The following is a 15,970-nucleotide window of genomic DNA, read 5'->3' on the forward strand; positions in this document are numbered from 1 at the left end:
CGGCAGCTGACACGGGGATTTGAAAGATACAAATCAACATCAGGACGTTTTATTTTCTCTCTGTGCCGCACCCTCGGTGCACAGAGGCCCACGTGTTTATTTGGATTATGGCAAAATAAATATCATGGAGACTCAGGGGAGCGGCGGAACGGGTTGTGCTGTTGCAGCATGAAGCAGGAATTAGAGCCTTTCTAGATGAGAGTGACACATTTTCATTTCATGATCATTATAATGAATCAAACTCAGATTTCATCTCATGTTTGGGACAAATAGGACAGAATTGACTGGCACAAATAATAATTAATTACTTTTTATATTTCAGGCATACATGAATTTCATAAGATTTGTGTGTTTAGTATATATAGACAGGGTTACTTTAGCCGGAAACCAGATTTATTACTTTTTAGAAGTGAAGTAGCATTCAATGTCGCAAGCTCAAGCTAGCTACATACAGCATATGGAATTCAAGCGAGAAAAGGAAGCTGCTAGCGTAAATAATGCTAACGAGGCTACACGCAGTTAGCTCTTGCAGGTAGTGAGAAATGAACAGAGAGTTTGTCCCAGACCATCACCAGGCAGCGCGGGTTAGAAGCACAAAAGCCCCCGTTAGCATTAAAAAAAAGGAGTAACGTTAGCATGTAGGAATTTTCTGTTGTTTGCAAGTTAAGCGCATATAAACGCCCTTGTTCTGTAAATTCGTAAGGTTAGCATGAACTTCCTGTGGTTTACCATCGAAAACAAACCCGACACTAGACACAAACACTTTCCGCCAGCCTATTAAAATCCAGGGCTCAGACAAGACCGCTAGATGCTAACAGCTATGTGCACTCTGAGCTAACATTTTTGGGATATTATCCCATAACTTTTACTATAATTCTTGCGGTTTAACTCCTGATGTTTATCCCTAAATATATAACGTAGATACTGTCGTCTATACATTTTTATGGATTTTCATGGCATCATTTTTATTGAGTATTTCAGTGCCATGGCAACATAATGAGTACCCGAAAATATGGGGAGTCACGGGAAAGAATTTCAAAATAAGTTGAGCAGAACATGATGCATGATGACGTAATGAACCCCACCCGTCAGCTAGGCCTGGTGTTGACATGAAACAAACCACCCAGTGACTCCTTGAATAAAACAACAGTCAGATGTGCAGAAAAAGGACATAAAACTCAGAATACTCTCAGTATTTCTCATTTGAAACCAGCGGTGACAAATCATCCTCTGATTGTCCACTGAGCGGCCCCCTGTGAGACTTCTATGCCTGGTCCAGGATAATCCCGATGTGACAGCTTTCCAGCCAGAATTCCTACAGTTTATCATTTAAACGACAGCGGGGGACATTTATCTCCGCGGCTTATCGTCTCAGCCACGCGTACGCGGCCACTTCTATTGCCGGTCGAGTGCCGCCAGGGTAATATTCCATTGGTGATTCAGTTCAGCTCTCCGGTCCTCTCTATGTAAAACCATCTTGTCTCTTATCTGCGTTAGCGGGGAAGGAATCTGATCCCTCATGAATGAAACAAAAGGGCGGTAAGTATCACAATCCGATCAATACAGAGGTCTGTCGGCGAAGTGGCACTCAAGACGAGTGCTAAGAATGCACGGCGGCGTAATCAGAGTCAGACTGGGGCTAAACTATAGTTTGTCTTAGTCTAGGGTGCAGGAAGCGCCACAAACGTCAACCAAAAAAGCCCCTGAAAGGACATTTTACTTGATTATCTGAATGAAATACCAGGAGTCTCCACACAAAAGCCAGCCTGCAGTTTGTTTAAAACATAACATGATTGGTTGCTGTCGGTATAAACTGTCCCCGCTTCCTTTGCTGGCTCGGTGCCGTCGCTGCTCTCTCTCGGTCAGCTCTTTCAAAATGGGCCGACCGATGGAGCTCGTTAGAGGTTTATCTACAAATTTATGAGCGGCGGCGCGGCGCTCCGTCACTGCTGGCGCTGTTGCCGTTGTTCATTGCTATTTGAACAGAGCAGCAAGATGTTCAATTGTTTTTTATGTTTTGAGCAATGTTTGCATCCATTTATTTTACACCGATAGGTTTGTCAAAAACACAGAGAACATAATATTGAAGCGGCACTCTAGTGATTTAGTACTACAGTACGCTTCTATAAAGTCGGGGGATGTGCAAGAGACATAAAAAATCAATGCCGCAGAGGCCGAGATATATAAAAGACTTTTAGTCTCCAGCTTATGCAGCGCAGTCTGCATATTTTTTCTTTTGCGATAATGCATTATATTAAGTTACATTAATGTTATTTGCATTTTGAATAGTGAAATCAGCTGTTATAAATCAAAAGGAACACTTCTTTGTTGCTGAGAAACAAAAGGTGGATGGGTCAAGCTCCAAAAAAAACCCCACTTTATCCTACATCTCCCATAATGCAACAAGACTCTCTCTACTTGGTAAACGCCCGTGTCTGTCATCCCCAAGTTGAAATGTAGGCTTTCCGTTTAAAAAATGTCTTCAAGCCCACGCCATCCCTGATGACATCACTCCTCCAGACTCGCAAAATGTATTATGGAGCTACTATCACTGGAGTACTACTTCCCGTTACAAGTAAACTGAACTCGATATGCAAAATTGGTGGACTGTGCCTTTAAATATCAATAAAAGAGCGTGAATGGATTGAGAGAGCTTCTCTTTCCCCTCCTGTGAGTCCAACAGGCTCTTGTTCCTCTGGTGACAGACAGGAGGCGGTCAGGGTTAATATCAAGCGTCGAGGTTATATTCGGTAATTTCATAAACCTATAATGACACGACGGAGCATGCTTCTCAAGTCCATCAAAGTGCTGCTTGTTGTTCATTTTTAAACTCCGACCTTCTTAATGTTGCCTGCGACTATCTTCTCACATCTATCTCGTTTGCTAATTGGCGATGCGTGATGAAACCGCACGTCCCCCGTTTTTTTTTTCCAATCGCAGTGAGACTTCCCACTTTAAAAAAAAAAAAGAAAAGAATTGCTGCTTTGTTGAATATGACAGGAACAAGCTGGTGAGGAACAAAACATCGAGTGGGTACGTGCCCTTTCAGTTTTACTTATTATTACTGCCTTGAGACCCGACATAAACACCATTACATCAGAGGCTTCCGACTTTCATTTAAAAAGTAAAAAGAGCTCCTGTCGGCTGACGGTCCTGATATTTTTTGCACTTTCGTGACTTCAAATAGCTGCACGAATAACAGTTTGAAATTTGTTTCACACTAAAAGAAAAGAGGAGCGTCATTACGACATCCGGCTTTCTCTGAATGGAAGAACAAATTAAATGCAGCTGCTCTTGAATTCATCACTTCACCACCAACAGCGACTTGAATTTGTCGAGTCTGTGAGGACGAATTTGGTGAATGTGGCCACACTTGACCTGAGGAAAAAAATAAATATCACGTAGAGTGGCTTTACAGATGAAATCCAATATATATTTGTTGTTGTGTACGTGTGCGAGGCTTTCAGTAACGCTCAGTTAACACTTCCCCATTCGTTTCAGGCCTCGCGGCAATGAAATGTGTGTAGATATTTGTTTTCTTCATGTGGTATTTTCTTTTCTTTTTTTTGGCCCGGATTCAAATATCACACACTAGTTTTTTGTTTTTTTATGCTGGTCCTCTCCTCAGGCATGAATGCGGTTTACTAAAGGAAAAGTGAAGGATGTTGATACTGTACAGTGAAAAAGCTGTTGATGGGAGCTATTGGAGGTAAATTAAAGGAGCAGTGCGTAGGATTTAGTGGCATCTATCAGTGAGAACTACATTGGCCCTCAGGTAACATAAAAAAAAAAACATGCAAGGCTCTCACTAGAGCCAGTGTTTGCGGGTAGATGCGGTACCTTGGAGTACAGATATATCCGGTCTGTGTACTGGCTTGCGCAGAACTGCAGTCCCGGGTAGGCGGGGTCGGCGGCGCTGGCGTCGTCTCCATCACGGCCCCCGTCGTCGCCATCAGCATCAGCATCAGCAGCGGAGGACGGAGACGTCGCAGCTCTCCGGTCTGCGGGCAGAGAGGAAGGAGGCCGGCTAATATCTCACTGAGTGTATATTATTGGCTCATTATTGGCTTTCACAGCTTTATTGGTACCTCTGTTTGCTCCTCTGGTGATGCAATGACTCGCAGTCGCATTAAACTCCGGCAGCTTTTCCACATTTATTACGCGGAGCACAATATTGAGAAGATATGACATTTGTAGCGCATCATTAAAATGTGTACGCATATCACCCGATATTTAGCTTTATTGCTTTCAAACACTTGATTATAGAATCGGAAATGAAAACAGTTGAGTCATTATCTTTGACATTTTCAAATAAACAGGAATGGAAGTCGACTTTGCTTCTTGCCATCAGCGGTTGATATAACAACCAACCTACACGTTGAAACATTTCCTGTTTTATGTTTGAAAGCAGCAGATTGTTTCGAGCGGCTGGAAGATGAATACAGAAAAATACAACACTGATATCTTCAATTACATTCAATGTTCCAATCATTTTGAGCGTGCCTCATTGTCAACAGTGGACAGACATGAGCATGGAGTAAAGACAGAAAATTGGACCCGATTGGAACACTCGCAGCTCACGCTGGTTCCTGGTCTTAGCGTCAGTTTCTGAATAAATATCAGGCGACAGAATGAGCCGTGCATTTGTGAAATCACGCTTCATTTGTGCTCTACAACACCTCCCTCTAGTTTGACGATTGGTCCAACACACAGGCGCCAGGTTCAATTTTTCAGACCTTAAGCAAATAAAGCTATTTTTCCCGGCGCGCTGAGCTGTAATGTTCTGTGAAAGCCCGGTTCTTTGACAGAAACACCCCAATTTACTCCTCATGTTTGTCTCTCAGGAATATGCCAAACAGCAGGGTGGAAACACAGCGACGGAGGGAGCAGGGACGGAGAGCGAGTGATAAAGTGACGGTCGCAGAGGGAGGGGGGGGTCATTAATGTCGGCCATGTAGCTCGCTCATCCTGCCAGCACCTAGCAAGAAAAGGTCAGCCGGTGGGAAATGAGAGCGCTGCTGCTCGACCACGCTTCATTTAGACAATGACCTATAACACTCTGATAATACTTGCCTTAAATCACTTCGCATTGGCCAGTTGTCTGCCGGGCCCGTTAGAATGTGGGTGCGCGTCCGTTAGGCTTGCTAATGGAGGGGGGGGGGGAATACTGAAGCGGGCTGACGTCTGTGACACGAGAGTTTTTCATTGAACAGGCGCCACCATGTACCCGGTGGTCATGGACAGAATCAGCTGCGGGAGGGTTGAGTGACAGAAGAACAAAGACGGGCCTGCAAATATATTTCCCAATTTTTTTTTTCTTATTACGAGTTCTGGGATCCGACGTGGACGCACAATTTTCTGCCAAAGTTGGTTTATTTCAAACGACAGATCTTTTCTCACTGGTTTGCAGTGGGCGGGGTTTAGTTGGAGAAATGGGCCATATCAAGTACCAACATTTCAATATGTACCTGCTTCAGAAAATACAGTAAAAAAATACATTTTGAAGACGACGTCTACCTTTATTTTTATGATTAATTCCAAACTTTTTCCGCTCATTGACTTGCGGTGGTGGAAAACGTCCAGGTCCTACAGAAAGTACAGAAGTATGCAAGTACTAAAAGGTAGTTTTATTCAAACGGCCCAGATCGAGCCGGTGCTGATGGACTTGGTTGAAATAGATGACACATGTGGTTTGACTGGTTGAACTTTCGTTGACACTTAGGAAGGGCAGGTGATCGCATGATCAGGGAATTAACCTGCCATGGGGGAAATGTAAGTTTGGCTTCTGCCCTAGAGCTAAACTTTAATCATGTTCTCCTTTGTCTCCAAGAGTGACCTTAGTGTGAGAACAGAGTGTCTAAGATGCCATGTCCTTCTCTTCCCTGTGTTGATGTAAAGCCTGTCTGTTATCTCATGTGAAGGGAGCCTGTTATAGACCATCTAGTGACTTGTGTGTACGCATGTTTACAACTATATAACCCGGTGGCTTGGAGTTGAAACTCTGAGCAGTCGTGACACATTACCTTGTATGTGTACAACCCTGTCTCCTTCTTGCAAGAATAAATGTCCTGTGATTATTACTTTTACATCGGCTTCGAGTGAATTTCTCGACACACATGCATCTGGATTCCTGCCGCTGGTTTGCCTAAAATTTGCGTTGCAGTTTGATGCTAAAACTTTTTTTTTGTTTGTTTAAAAAGGTGATATCATCACGTTAACTCATTCCCTCTCCTTGACCTATCCCGCACAATGTCCATATCCTTCATTTTTATGTTTGCCGCCCTCATAGGTGCAATTTCCCTGGGTCTGGTACACGCTGTTCTGATCTCATCCCGGATTCAGCTGGAATGGGCCACGCAAAAGCATTTTGCAGGACACTAGCGTTTCACAAAATCCCATCTATCTGTCCTTCTACATCTGTAATGAAACCTAGCAGCTCTGCAATGTGGACCCTATATTTGTTGTAAGCTGTTTTTTTTTTTCCCCCCTTCCCTTGTTTGCAGTGGGGGGAACGCGCCAGCTGCATTAAGTGGGCCATTTAAACGACGGGGGCAATTCATCTTACAAAGTCGTCTTATTAGACTGTCACTTACACAGTATGAACAGTGCCTTCAAAACACCCCAAGGGATTTATCTGTTATTTTACTGCGAGAAAAAGAAAACAACGCCTAATTGGACTGAGTCATCTCATCTTCTGCAGGATCGGGGAAAAAATAAAACATTTCCAACTGCACACTTCAAGTGTGAAGAGATTTGGTGCAGCTGATGCTGCTGCAACGTTTGAACTAACATAAAAGGAAAAAAAAACTTCATGTATCCATGTTGGAATGTTTAGGTCATGCAGATAGATGAAGAGACAGACAGTAAGGAGAGAGAGAGATAGAGAGAGAGAGAGAGAGAGGTGGAGGAGGAGGAGTGATTGCCTGTCTGTGCTGTGAGGAAAGTAATCTCAGAGCAATCAAGAGGTGAGGGCGGCCGACAGCTCTGCGGTTTGCCTTCTAAAACCACGGGCAGGTAGAGGAAAATCATTAGGCGCCGCTTCTGACCCCATAGGTCACTTTTATTAGACAACCGCTGTGTTTCACACTAAACCCACGCTGCCCGAGACACAGTGGCAACGGTACGCAACGAACAAACTGACTAACCGTCAACGGGATGGATGGTTGGACAGAGACAGATATGCAGGCAGGCGGACAAGATAGACAACAGACAGAAAGATAGACAGCTGCATAGACAGATAGACGGAATGGACAGAAAGTTAGACAGATATAGTATCTGGCGAGACAGATATAGACAGATAGCCAGATAGCCAGACGGCTAGCTATCAACCTATCTGTCCATCTATACAGACAACAGAAATCAGACAACAGATAGCTAGACAGATAACGTTAGCTTTATAGACAGAAAACTAAACATAGCTAATTATCTATCCAGCTAGGTAGCTATAGCTAGACAGACAAGATAGGAAAAGAGACGACAAAACGATAGACATATAGCTGAGGTAGCTCCAACAGCTAGCTAGCTATATGTCTATCTATACAGTCAACAGAAATTAGACAACAGATAGCTAGACGGATAAAGTTGTATAGACACAAAGATAGACACATAGCTACGTATCTATCTAGCTAGTTAGCTATAGCTAGACAGATAGAAAAAGAGACAACAAAACGATAGACATAAAGCTACGGTAGCTACAAAAGACAGAAAAATAGACAACACAACAGCTAGCTAGCTAGAGAGTTATCTAGTTACATACTCAGAAAAATGGACGACAGAATTATAGACCGGCATCAAGCTAGCTAGCTATATAAACAGAAAATGACAGGCAGACAGAGCGAGAGAGAGAGACATACAGATATTAGTTGTCTCCAGGGTAAAGAACGTGTCTAAAGGGGAGGTGGGGGGGCCAAGTTGGCATCCAGCTGTCTCTTTAGTGCTGCCATTTCTGATCGACAGTGAAGCTTTTATCTCTCCCCTAGAGTCGGTCTAAATAGAGGTTTTTAAAAAAAGAAAGAAAGCGTAGCCTTTGGCTCACAGTTAGTATTTCTTTGTCTGTGAGTAGGGTGGGTGGGGGGGGGGCACAGGTAGCCAAGGAGACGGGAATTTAACCACTCGACAATCTCTGGCCACTAATAGATGTCAGAGCGTGTGTGTGTGTGTGTGTGTGTGTGTGTGTGTGAGGCTCTGAAAGGAAAGGAATCGGTCAAGTTGTTACACACAGATCTTAGGATGTTAAAGGCTAATAGGGGTTGATAGCCTGCCTGTTAAATGGCTTGTGCAATATTCCTTCCGATGTTAAGTATTCTACAAAGAGGCTTTAAAAAAAACAGGAATGGCTCTGAACTGCCATCGGCTCACTTTCATCCTTCGGTAACTCTGACCCAAAATGTCTGCACGCTTTCAGAGGCAACACCCAGGTCACAGGCTTTTCTTAGACTCTGCTAGTCTGGCAATTTTGGCTTTTTTTTTTATTTATTTTTTAAGAGCTCTTCATATTGCACACTGTGTAATTAGTTCTTTGTAATTAGCGCAATTTATTGCTTTGCGTATCCCTTTGAGACGCAACTACTTGAACGCAGAGGTCTTCATTTGCAATATTACACACTATGTAATTGGGAATTTGTTTCTTCACGTTCCTCGGAGACTTGCAGACATGTAAACGTGTAACCAGAGTGGACGGGGAAAGGCAGGATGTGTTTCAAGGATAAGCTGGTGTCCGGGGGGGGGGGGGGGACATGTACCTTTTATGTAATTAGACCTCAGTCCACTTTATTAAAAAAAAGAAACAGCCAATCAGAAGCTCATCAGTTGCCCTACTGGACAGCGACTGAACCTGAAACCCTCGTGTGTGTGTGTGTGTGTGTGTGTGTGTGTGTGTGTGTGTGTGTGTGTGTGTGTGTGTGTGTGTGTGTGTGTGTGTGTGTGTATTTCGGTGCAGCGAGCAGGTCTCCTCAACAAGCTGCACTCCGGAGATAAGTGAAGTTTTACTCAATATCTCCTGTAGCTTCCTGAGTGCAGAAATAGGCAATAACCCCAACTAGATACTAATAATAGTCTGAATAATAATGGCCAGCCCCATATGGAATGAGATCGAGTCCCTTATTGGTCTGAAGTGATGATATTAAACAGCATTATATGGGCAGGTGACAATGCGGGCACTAGCCAATTTCCCTAGATATGAAAAGGAGAAGATTGCAGGTGGGATTACTCTGTGTGTGGTGGTGGGGGGGGAGGCAGCCGCCACCGCCGTGGTCGCCTCGCTCTCTCTGATTGTTTACCTTTGAGCTGCCGCTTGTCCTCCTCCTCTGCTTCTCCCAGTTTCTGTTTGCCTTCCTCCTCCTCCTCCTCGCTCTGTTTGTCTTGGTGCGGTTTTGGACTCCGGCCTTTTCCCCGGCTGAGCTCCGGCTCGCTGTCGGAGCCGGAGAGGACGACGCACGCCTGGCCCCGCCGGGTCGCGGGGGGTTGCTGTGGCCCGGGTGGCTCTGGACCAGAACAAAGAGATGGAGGGAGAGAGAGAGAGAGAGAGAGAGAGAGAGAGAGAGAGAGAGAGAGAGAGAGAGAGAGAGAGAGAGAGAGAGATGAAGACGACTTTATTGGCCGAGCCGCACAGAGTAATCAGACTTTGAGGAGTTTCATTCCCTGGCGAGACATCCATCATCTGAAGAGTGCGACAAAATGACTGCTGACATGAAAGTAGAACTCAATATGGCTCATTAGTGGTGTTATTAGCTCTTATAAGTCCTTTACTGACGACGTTAGAAGATACTGAAAAGAAAAACAGATAGACGTGGGCAGGGGGTGTAGTGGAATGTCTAAACGCATACAACTGTGCATTGCTCAGCAGCACGTTGGCAGTGAAGCAGAGGGCTGCAGATGAAACACCTGCCACACACACACACACACACACGCCCCCCCCTCCCCACCAGCTCTTCAGATCAAACAGTCAATGTAATTTGCCGTGAGAATAAATTACGTTTGTGTCACATTGTTTTGTTAATTGCCCGCCTGCATCATGTGCAATTAAACCTAAACAAAAATAATTGGCGATCGCTGCATCTGTGGTGGCGCTCCAGCTGGGCCGCGCGGTGGGCGGCGTTCAAACGGTTGATGGTGGCAGAGAGCCAATCACAGCTCTGGCTATAAAAAAAAAAAAGAAATCAGCCCACGGCACCTTGCGGACCGGCTAGCGAGCTCGTTCTGCTGTCAGACCATTTCGGGTGATTTTCCATTCACACCGATTGTTAGAATTCTGTGAAGGTCAGGCAGAAATCTAAGCCACAAAAATGTTAATGGATGCAAGGATTATGCCGTTGCCATTCATAGACTGCATATTACTTCACATTTAAGCGGCGATCTGAGGCACAAACTGACGGTAATGGCGAGTACTGATGTATACTTTCAAGGTAAAGCTTCCGGACAGATTGGCCGCTAAAAGCATGACGACAATTATCTATAACCGGATGTAAATGTCATTTTCAGTCTGAACAGAACTTCTTACAGAGAACTGACACGTTTTTTTTTTTTCCCTCTCTCTCTCTCTCTCTCTCTCTCTCTCCCAACTTTCCTAGTTAAATATAAATCATATCCTCTTACAGTATTTGTTGAACTTGAGGTGTGAAATCTAACAAGACAGTAAGTTGTGAGACTCAGGGACGCAGAGGGCTAATTAGTGATCCTGCCTCTCCGTGGCTTGTTTCCTCAAAAGGCCAGCCTCTAGTATGCTCCCCTCAAATGTCATCCGAATCTCCGGGGCTGCTGGCCCCGCCGCTGCTGCCCCCCCTCCCCTCCCTTCGCTAACAAGCCGAGCAAGACCGCGGAGAGACGGCTCAATTTGTGTTAAGCTGTCCCCGCCGAGGAAGATGTTAACAGGGGGGAAGTCCTACAGGGCCGTGCCGCGACTTTACCAGTCGGCCCCCTTGCCCCCCCCCCTCCCTCCAATCAGGGCCCCATTTACGTCTGCAGTGGCTTGATTAGGTTCCAGAATTGAGTCTTGATTCTCGGCGCACAAACATACTGCACACGAACCCTACGTGTGAGTCGACCGTGAGCTTATAAGGAAATAAAGAGGACAAGAAGAGGAAAGCACTTCGTCCTCACAAGAAACATTTGTTGTTGACGACGACAGAGTGCTAGCCGAGAGTCTGGAGATAACCAAATTGCCCTCTTCCTGTTTACTCTCTCACAGCAGGTGCCGCGAGACAAATTGCTGGTCTGCTGGTGTAAAAAAAAGAAAAAAAAAGAAAAAAAAAAGAAGGAGCTGAAGGATTTGAACCGCCGCCCACGCTCTCCTGCCCTGAAAAAGCTGCAAACACAGGGAGCTCAACACCGCTGATTCAACCTGAGAGCGCGCGGTTGAGCCGGAGCTGTCTCGGCGTTTACTGGCGCTAAAATCCACTTCGGGAGGGCGTTCTCGACGAAGCACACCTGAGATGTCCGACCCCGTCACATAAAAGGAGCTTATAATGCGTGACAGTTTGATTAAAAAACGGTTCTTGATTACTCGGGGATGTGGCACAACAGTGATTCAATTTGTGTCCAATTAATGAAGGCTGTTGTAATTTGGTAAGTTCCCCTCCCTGCCGCACAGGAAACAGAGTGCCAACACCTTCAGATGAAGAAGACTTAGACTTTATAAAAGCAAACACAGCTTCCCACCAAAGAGGTCTCCAAAATAATACAAATAATTTAGATTTAATAACTTAACCATTCGCTAAAACCCCTCCACGGAACAGCAATCGTTTAATCCTAGCTTAGCAACCGTGGGCACGGCGGGCCTGTCAAGGATTTTTCAACATGCCAAAGTGGTGTTCAAGCGGCTGAAGTAAGAGCTACTCTATATATAAAAAGGGTTTGGAGGACAGTGTCCTTTTTTAGCTTTTCAAGAGGGTAAAAACACAACAGGAAAGGTATAAGACATGGATTAAACTGTGTGTTCACCTGCTCAAACGTAAGCTGTGTTAGACGTTAGCATGCCCGGCTAACTACAATAGCAACCTAGCAAGGCTAAGGCTAACTACATTAGAAAAATACCTGTTCAGGACTGGAACATGCGCCGCATGGGTACCAAATTACTTCATCAAGTTTAGGCTAACGTTAGCTTGCTTTTTTTGGTATAGGAAAGTTTGCCCTAACAGCTACAGCTATTCTGGTCAAACCTGTCACCAAAGATGTCGTAGAGTTAGTCCCCAACCTCAGAGACATCTTCTACGGGTTTCATCGACTGGAGAGACTGCTGAGGTTTTGCCTGGGACATGTAGTCTTTTAGCATGACGTCATGTATGGGGCTGCCAGGTGCTTATTTAAGACCCTTTCACAGGGTTTTTAAAAAGAGTGGAAACAGTAGAAGACGTTTTTTTTCTCATTACTCAATGGTAATAAGCTAACGCTAGCTAGCTTCAGCTGATAAAATCCGCAGCCAGCTTTTGACCTGCCATCAAGCGTCAAAACTTTCCATCATAAAAATCTCATGCTTCTCATTCTGGTACATTTCATCCTGGCACAAGCGCCTCATGGTGCAACAGACTACCATCCCTCTGCATGCTGACTTGTTCTTCCTCTGCAGCTGCTGTTTTGCGTTTGTGTTTTTGCCGTGCTGCTCAAACCCCGCAGACAGCGAAGGCCACTTCTTCTGTTCCTTCACTTTGAATGCGACACCAGTCCGTGCATCATGGGGCTGTGATTCTCGGCAGCACGTCTTAATGCCGGTGACACAACTTTCCTTCCTGTCGTTGTGAGAAATCGTCGCTCTTCAAGGGATAACATCTCTCATGTCGCAGACCCGGAGCTGATTATTTTCTTACATTGCCATGCGCTGAGGACTGCCGTGCCAAGTTGAGAGATATCTCCATAAATACCGTTGTTACTTCTCGCCACGCTCTGTCATTTACAAATTTAGCAGGTTGTTAAATTCCCCGTCTCGCGAGCTGACACGGCCCCCGCTGCTGTGAATGCAGAGTGGCGCTTGTGACAAAGAAGAGAGCGTGATTGCTGAATAGTTATCGAGCATCTGCTGAGAATTTAATGGGACACACACACACAAAAAATATGTGTGTGTGTGTGTGTGTGTGCACCATCCTCACCTCCACTGGACTGAGCTGCAAACGAACCCTCAGCGGAGCCAATATTTACCCTACACTTACACTAAATATAGATCCTGGATTTGCATACTGACACTTGAGAGTCATTAAAGCGCACTGGCGAGAAATTGAACTTCATACCGGCGAACGCATATGTACTGTGTATGTGTTTATGCCGAAAATAATGGCCTTCATGGTGCGTCAATTGTCATCTCCTTAAGCACAGGGTACACTGGTCCGTCCTTTATGAAAGGAAAGGAGACGACGCCTTCCCACAGTTCCTTGCGTTCTTGTGACGTTTTCCAAAAAGTGGTGAGGGAAAGACATTTTTGTTGACTATTCAAACGCAGTCGAAGTGGATGAAACTCAATCGACGAATCAATTGCTCCTTCATGCGATCAACATTTCCATTTCCAACATCTCTCTTTTTCAAGTTCGACTGCGCTGTGAAATATTAAAGCCTGCAGTTTGTCAGACAATAAGCGATCCGTTGTTTTTCCTCGAGCTCACCGAGTCGAGGTCATTTAGTCATTCCGATACCTTGATTGCATTTACAGTGCAATTGTTAATTACCTTGGATAAGAAGATCGAAAACACGCCTACCGGCATTAGAATAAACAAATAAATCCAGTCAGGCAGACAAAACGAAGCAAAATGCCTTTTCTTGGTAGATATATTCTTTTAAATCCATGTGCGGTGTTGCGGTGTGGAGCCGTCATGAGCCGTGATGTCATTAGGTGCATGGACAGTGTGTAGTGTATTTATGAAGCCAACAAAGAGCGTCAAACAAAGCCCCTCATTTCCTCTCAGTATACACCGTCCCAGCCTGTCACGGCTGTTTTGTTTGATGAATCATCTTCGCCAACTGTTGGTGTTTTTTTAAACTTCTTTTTTTTTCCCTCCCCCACCTGATTTTCAGTGAGAGGCTGTGTCAGAATCAGATGGAGAATAAAGATTGATCCGAGCGCTTGGAATTATGGGTTTTGTCTGACTTTAAACCGCAGGCGCTCCGCTATCAATACCGCCGTAAAATTAGCGACGCTTGAATATCTCCGCTGCTGAAAGAGGATTGAATTTTAGGATTTTTTTGTCCTTTTCTTTCTCTGAGCCGATGTGATGCACCTCAGACATGCCAGGTCATAACGAACGACCCCCCCCCCCCCCCCCCCCCCCCCCCCCCACCACACACACACACACACACACACACACACACACACTCTCTCTCTCCTTTGCAGGATACAATCATAGGCTGTCAGCGATATCAGCTACAGCCGGCTCAACTTTTCCCAACTTTGTGCGAAACGTTTGCAGCAATAGTAGGTGTCTGTTCTCTCTGCCCCCCCCCCCCCCCCTCTCCTCTCTCTCTCTCTCTCTCTCTCTCTCTCTCTCTCTCTCTCTCTCTCTCTCTCTCTCTCTCTCTCTCTCTCTCTCTCTCTCTCTGCTTGACAGGTGAGAATTATACTGAGTCCTTGTCATTGCAGAGAGAGAGGGAGAGAAAGAGAGAGAGACAGAGAGAGAGAGAGAGAGAGAGAGAGAGAGAGAGAGAGAGAGAGAGAGACAATATTCTCCAGGCAAAGCTATTTCAGACTCTGGCAAGCCTGCCTCCATCTTTCGCTATCACGCGTCTCCATCTGGTGAAATCTGTAATGCTGTTCAAAAGTATTATGTCAACAGACTGCTGCGATTGATATTGACAGGGAGGGAAATAAAGAGATGACTGGATTTCAGCGTCAGGTGCAGAGATGATGGAAATGTCGTTGTTGTTGTTTTTCCCCCGTCCTTGATGGAATCGGGTTTGAAATTAGGTTTGTTAATAATTGGGTGGTAATCCTACCTGAGCGGACGGCGGAGGGAGAGTGCGGGAACTCGCACAACTCGCAGTAGGGCAGCAGGCCGCTGTTGGAGTAGGTGCAGGCCCCGCAGCTCCACTTCTCAGCGGGACGGCGGGGCTCCGACAGCCTCCGCGGGGCCATAGAGGAGGGGCCGATCCCGGCGGCCGCCGACCTCCACTTCCCCCGCCGCGCTGAGACGCGGGGCCCCGGCCGGGCCGCGGCGTCCGGAGCGAGGTCTGGGAGCAGGGCTCTTCTCCTTCTGCCTCTCTTTTTTCAGAGTTTGTCCCACTCTCTGAGGAAACGGAGGGAGAGGTTTCTTCATCGTCCCTTCTCTTCCTCTTCCTCTCCTTGCTGCCGCCCCGGCGAGAAGAAGGAACGGATGTCGTGCTGCTTCTCTTTCTCAAACTGAGAGAAAGAAAAAAAAAAGACGCAAGTTAGGTTTTTGACGCAAGTAATTAATACGCATTCATTTCCCCTTCTGATAAAAATACGTTTCCTGATGCTAAGTCGCGTCTTTGGTTACTCGGGACATAATAATGAGAAAACGCCTGATGATCGAAATATGGATCACATGTTTTACACAGCTGTTTAGGCCAAATTCCCCCTGAAATCCACTGCACATTAGCGAGATCGTCTCTGTGAGAGAAAGTGCAAAAACAAAAGCACAGATGGAGCATCTTCTGTCACACTGACACAGTCCCTGAGACTCGTGACCGCTCCGACTGGCAGCGATAAACTTGCTCATCATGTTAAATGTAATACGCGTTGATTGATGTGGTGATTTTTTTTTGTGTGTGCTTGAAATTCTCCCAAACCTCAGACATATTCATTATTATTTAAATTTAGATGAGCAACTCGTGTTCTTTCTTGATTACTGCACGCTACTCTGTCTATTTAAAAAAACAACCTTGAAGCGTTTGGACAGCGATTCCCCCAAACATGACCGCGATCACATCATGGTTTTTTTTTTCAAGCGTGCGATTATTCACAATCTGACTCCTTCCTTTACCCCGCCGCTGTTGAAGGACTTTATTAAGCTCCACTCAGACAACATCAGGTGGA

The 15,970-nt window shown here is 45.5% G+C and overlaps 1 protein-coding gene across 1 annotated transcript in view; it reads right to left on the bottom strand.

Moving 5' to 3' along the window:
- The window catches only part of zranb3 (zinc finger, RAN-binding domain containing 3), a 62,989-nt gene that overhangs the window by 19,023 nt on the left and 27,996 nt on the right, over positions 1-15,970 (bottom strand). Inside the window, 5 exon segments of the mRNA XM_068719422.1 lie at positions 3,841-4,001; positions 9,279-9,482; positions 14,911-15,091; positions 15,094-15,267; positions 15,269-15,313. Coding sequence (XP_068575523.1) covers positions 3,841-4,001; positions 9,279-9,482; positions 14,911-15,091; positions 15,094-15,267; positions 15,269-15,313 — 765 coding nt within the window.

Source organism: Cebidichthys violaceus, unplaced genomic scaffold (genome assembly GCF_023349555.1).
Source record: "Cebidichthys violaceus isolate CVI_PGR_0920_01 unplaced genomic scaffold, fCebVio1.0.p SCAF_24, whole genome shotgun sequence".
In the NCBI taxonomy this organism is placed as follows: Eukaryota; Metazoa; Chordata; class Actinopteri; order Perciformes; family Stichaeidae; genus Cebidichthys; species Cebidichthys violaceus.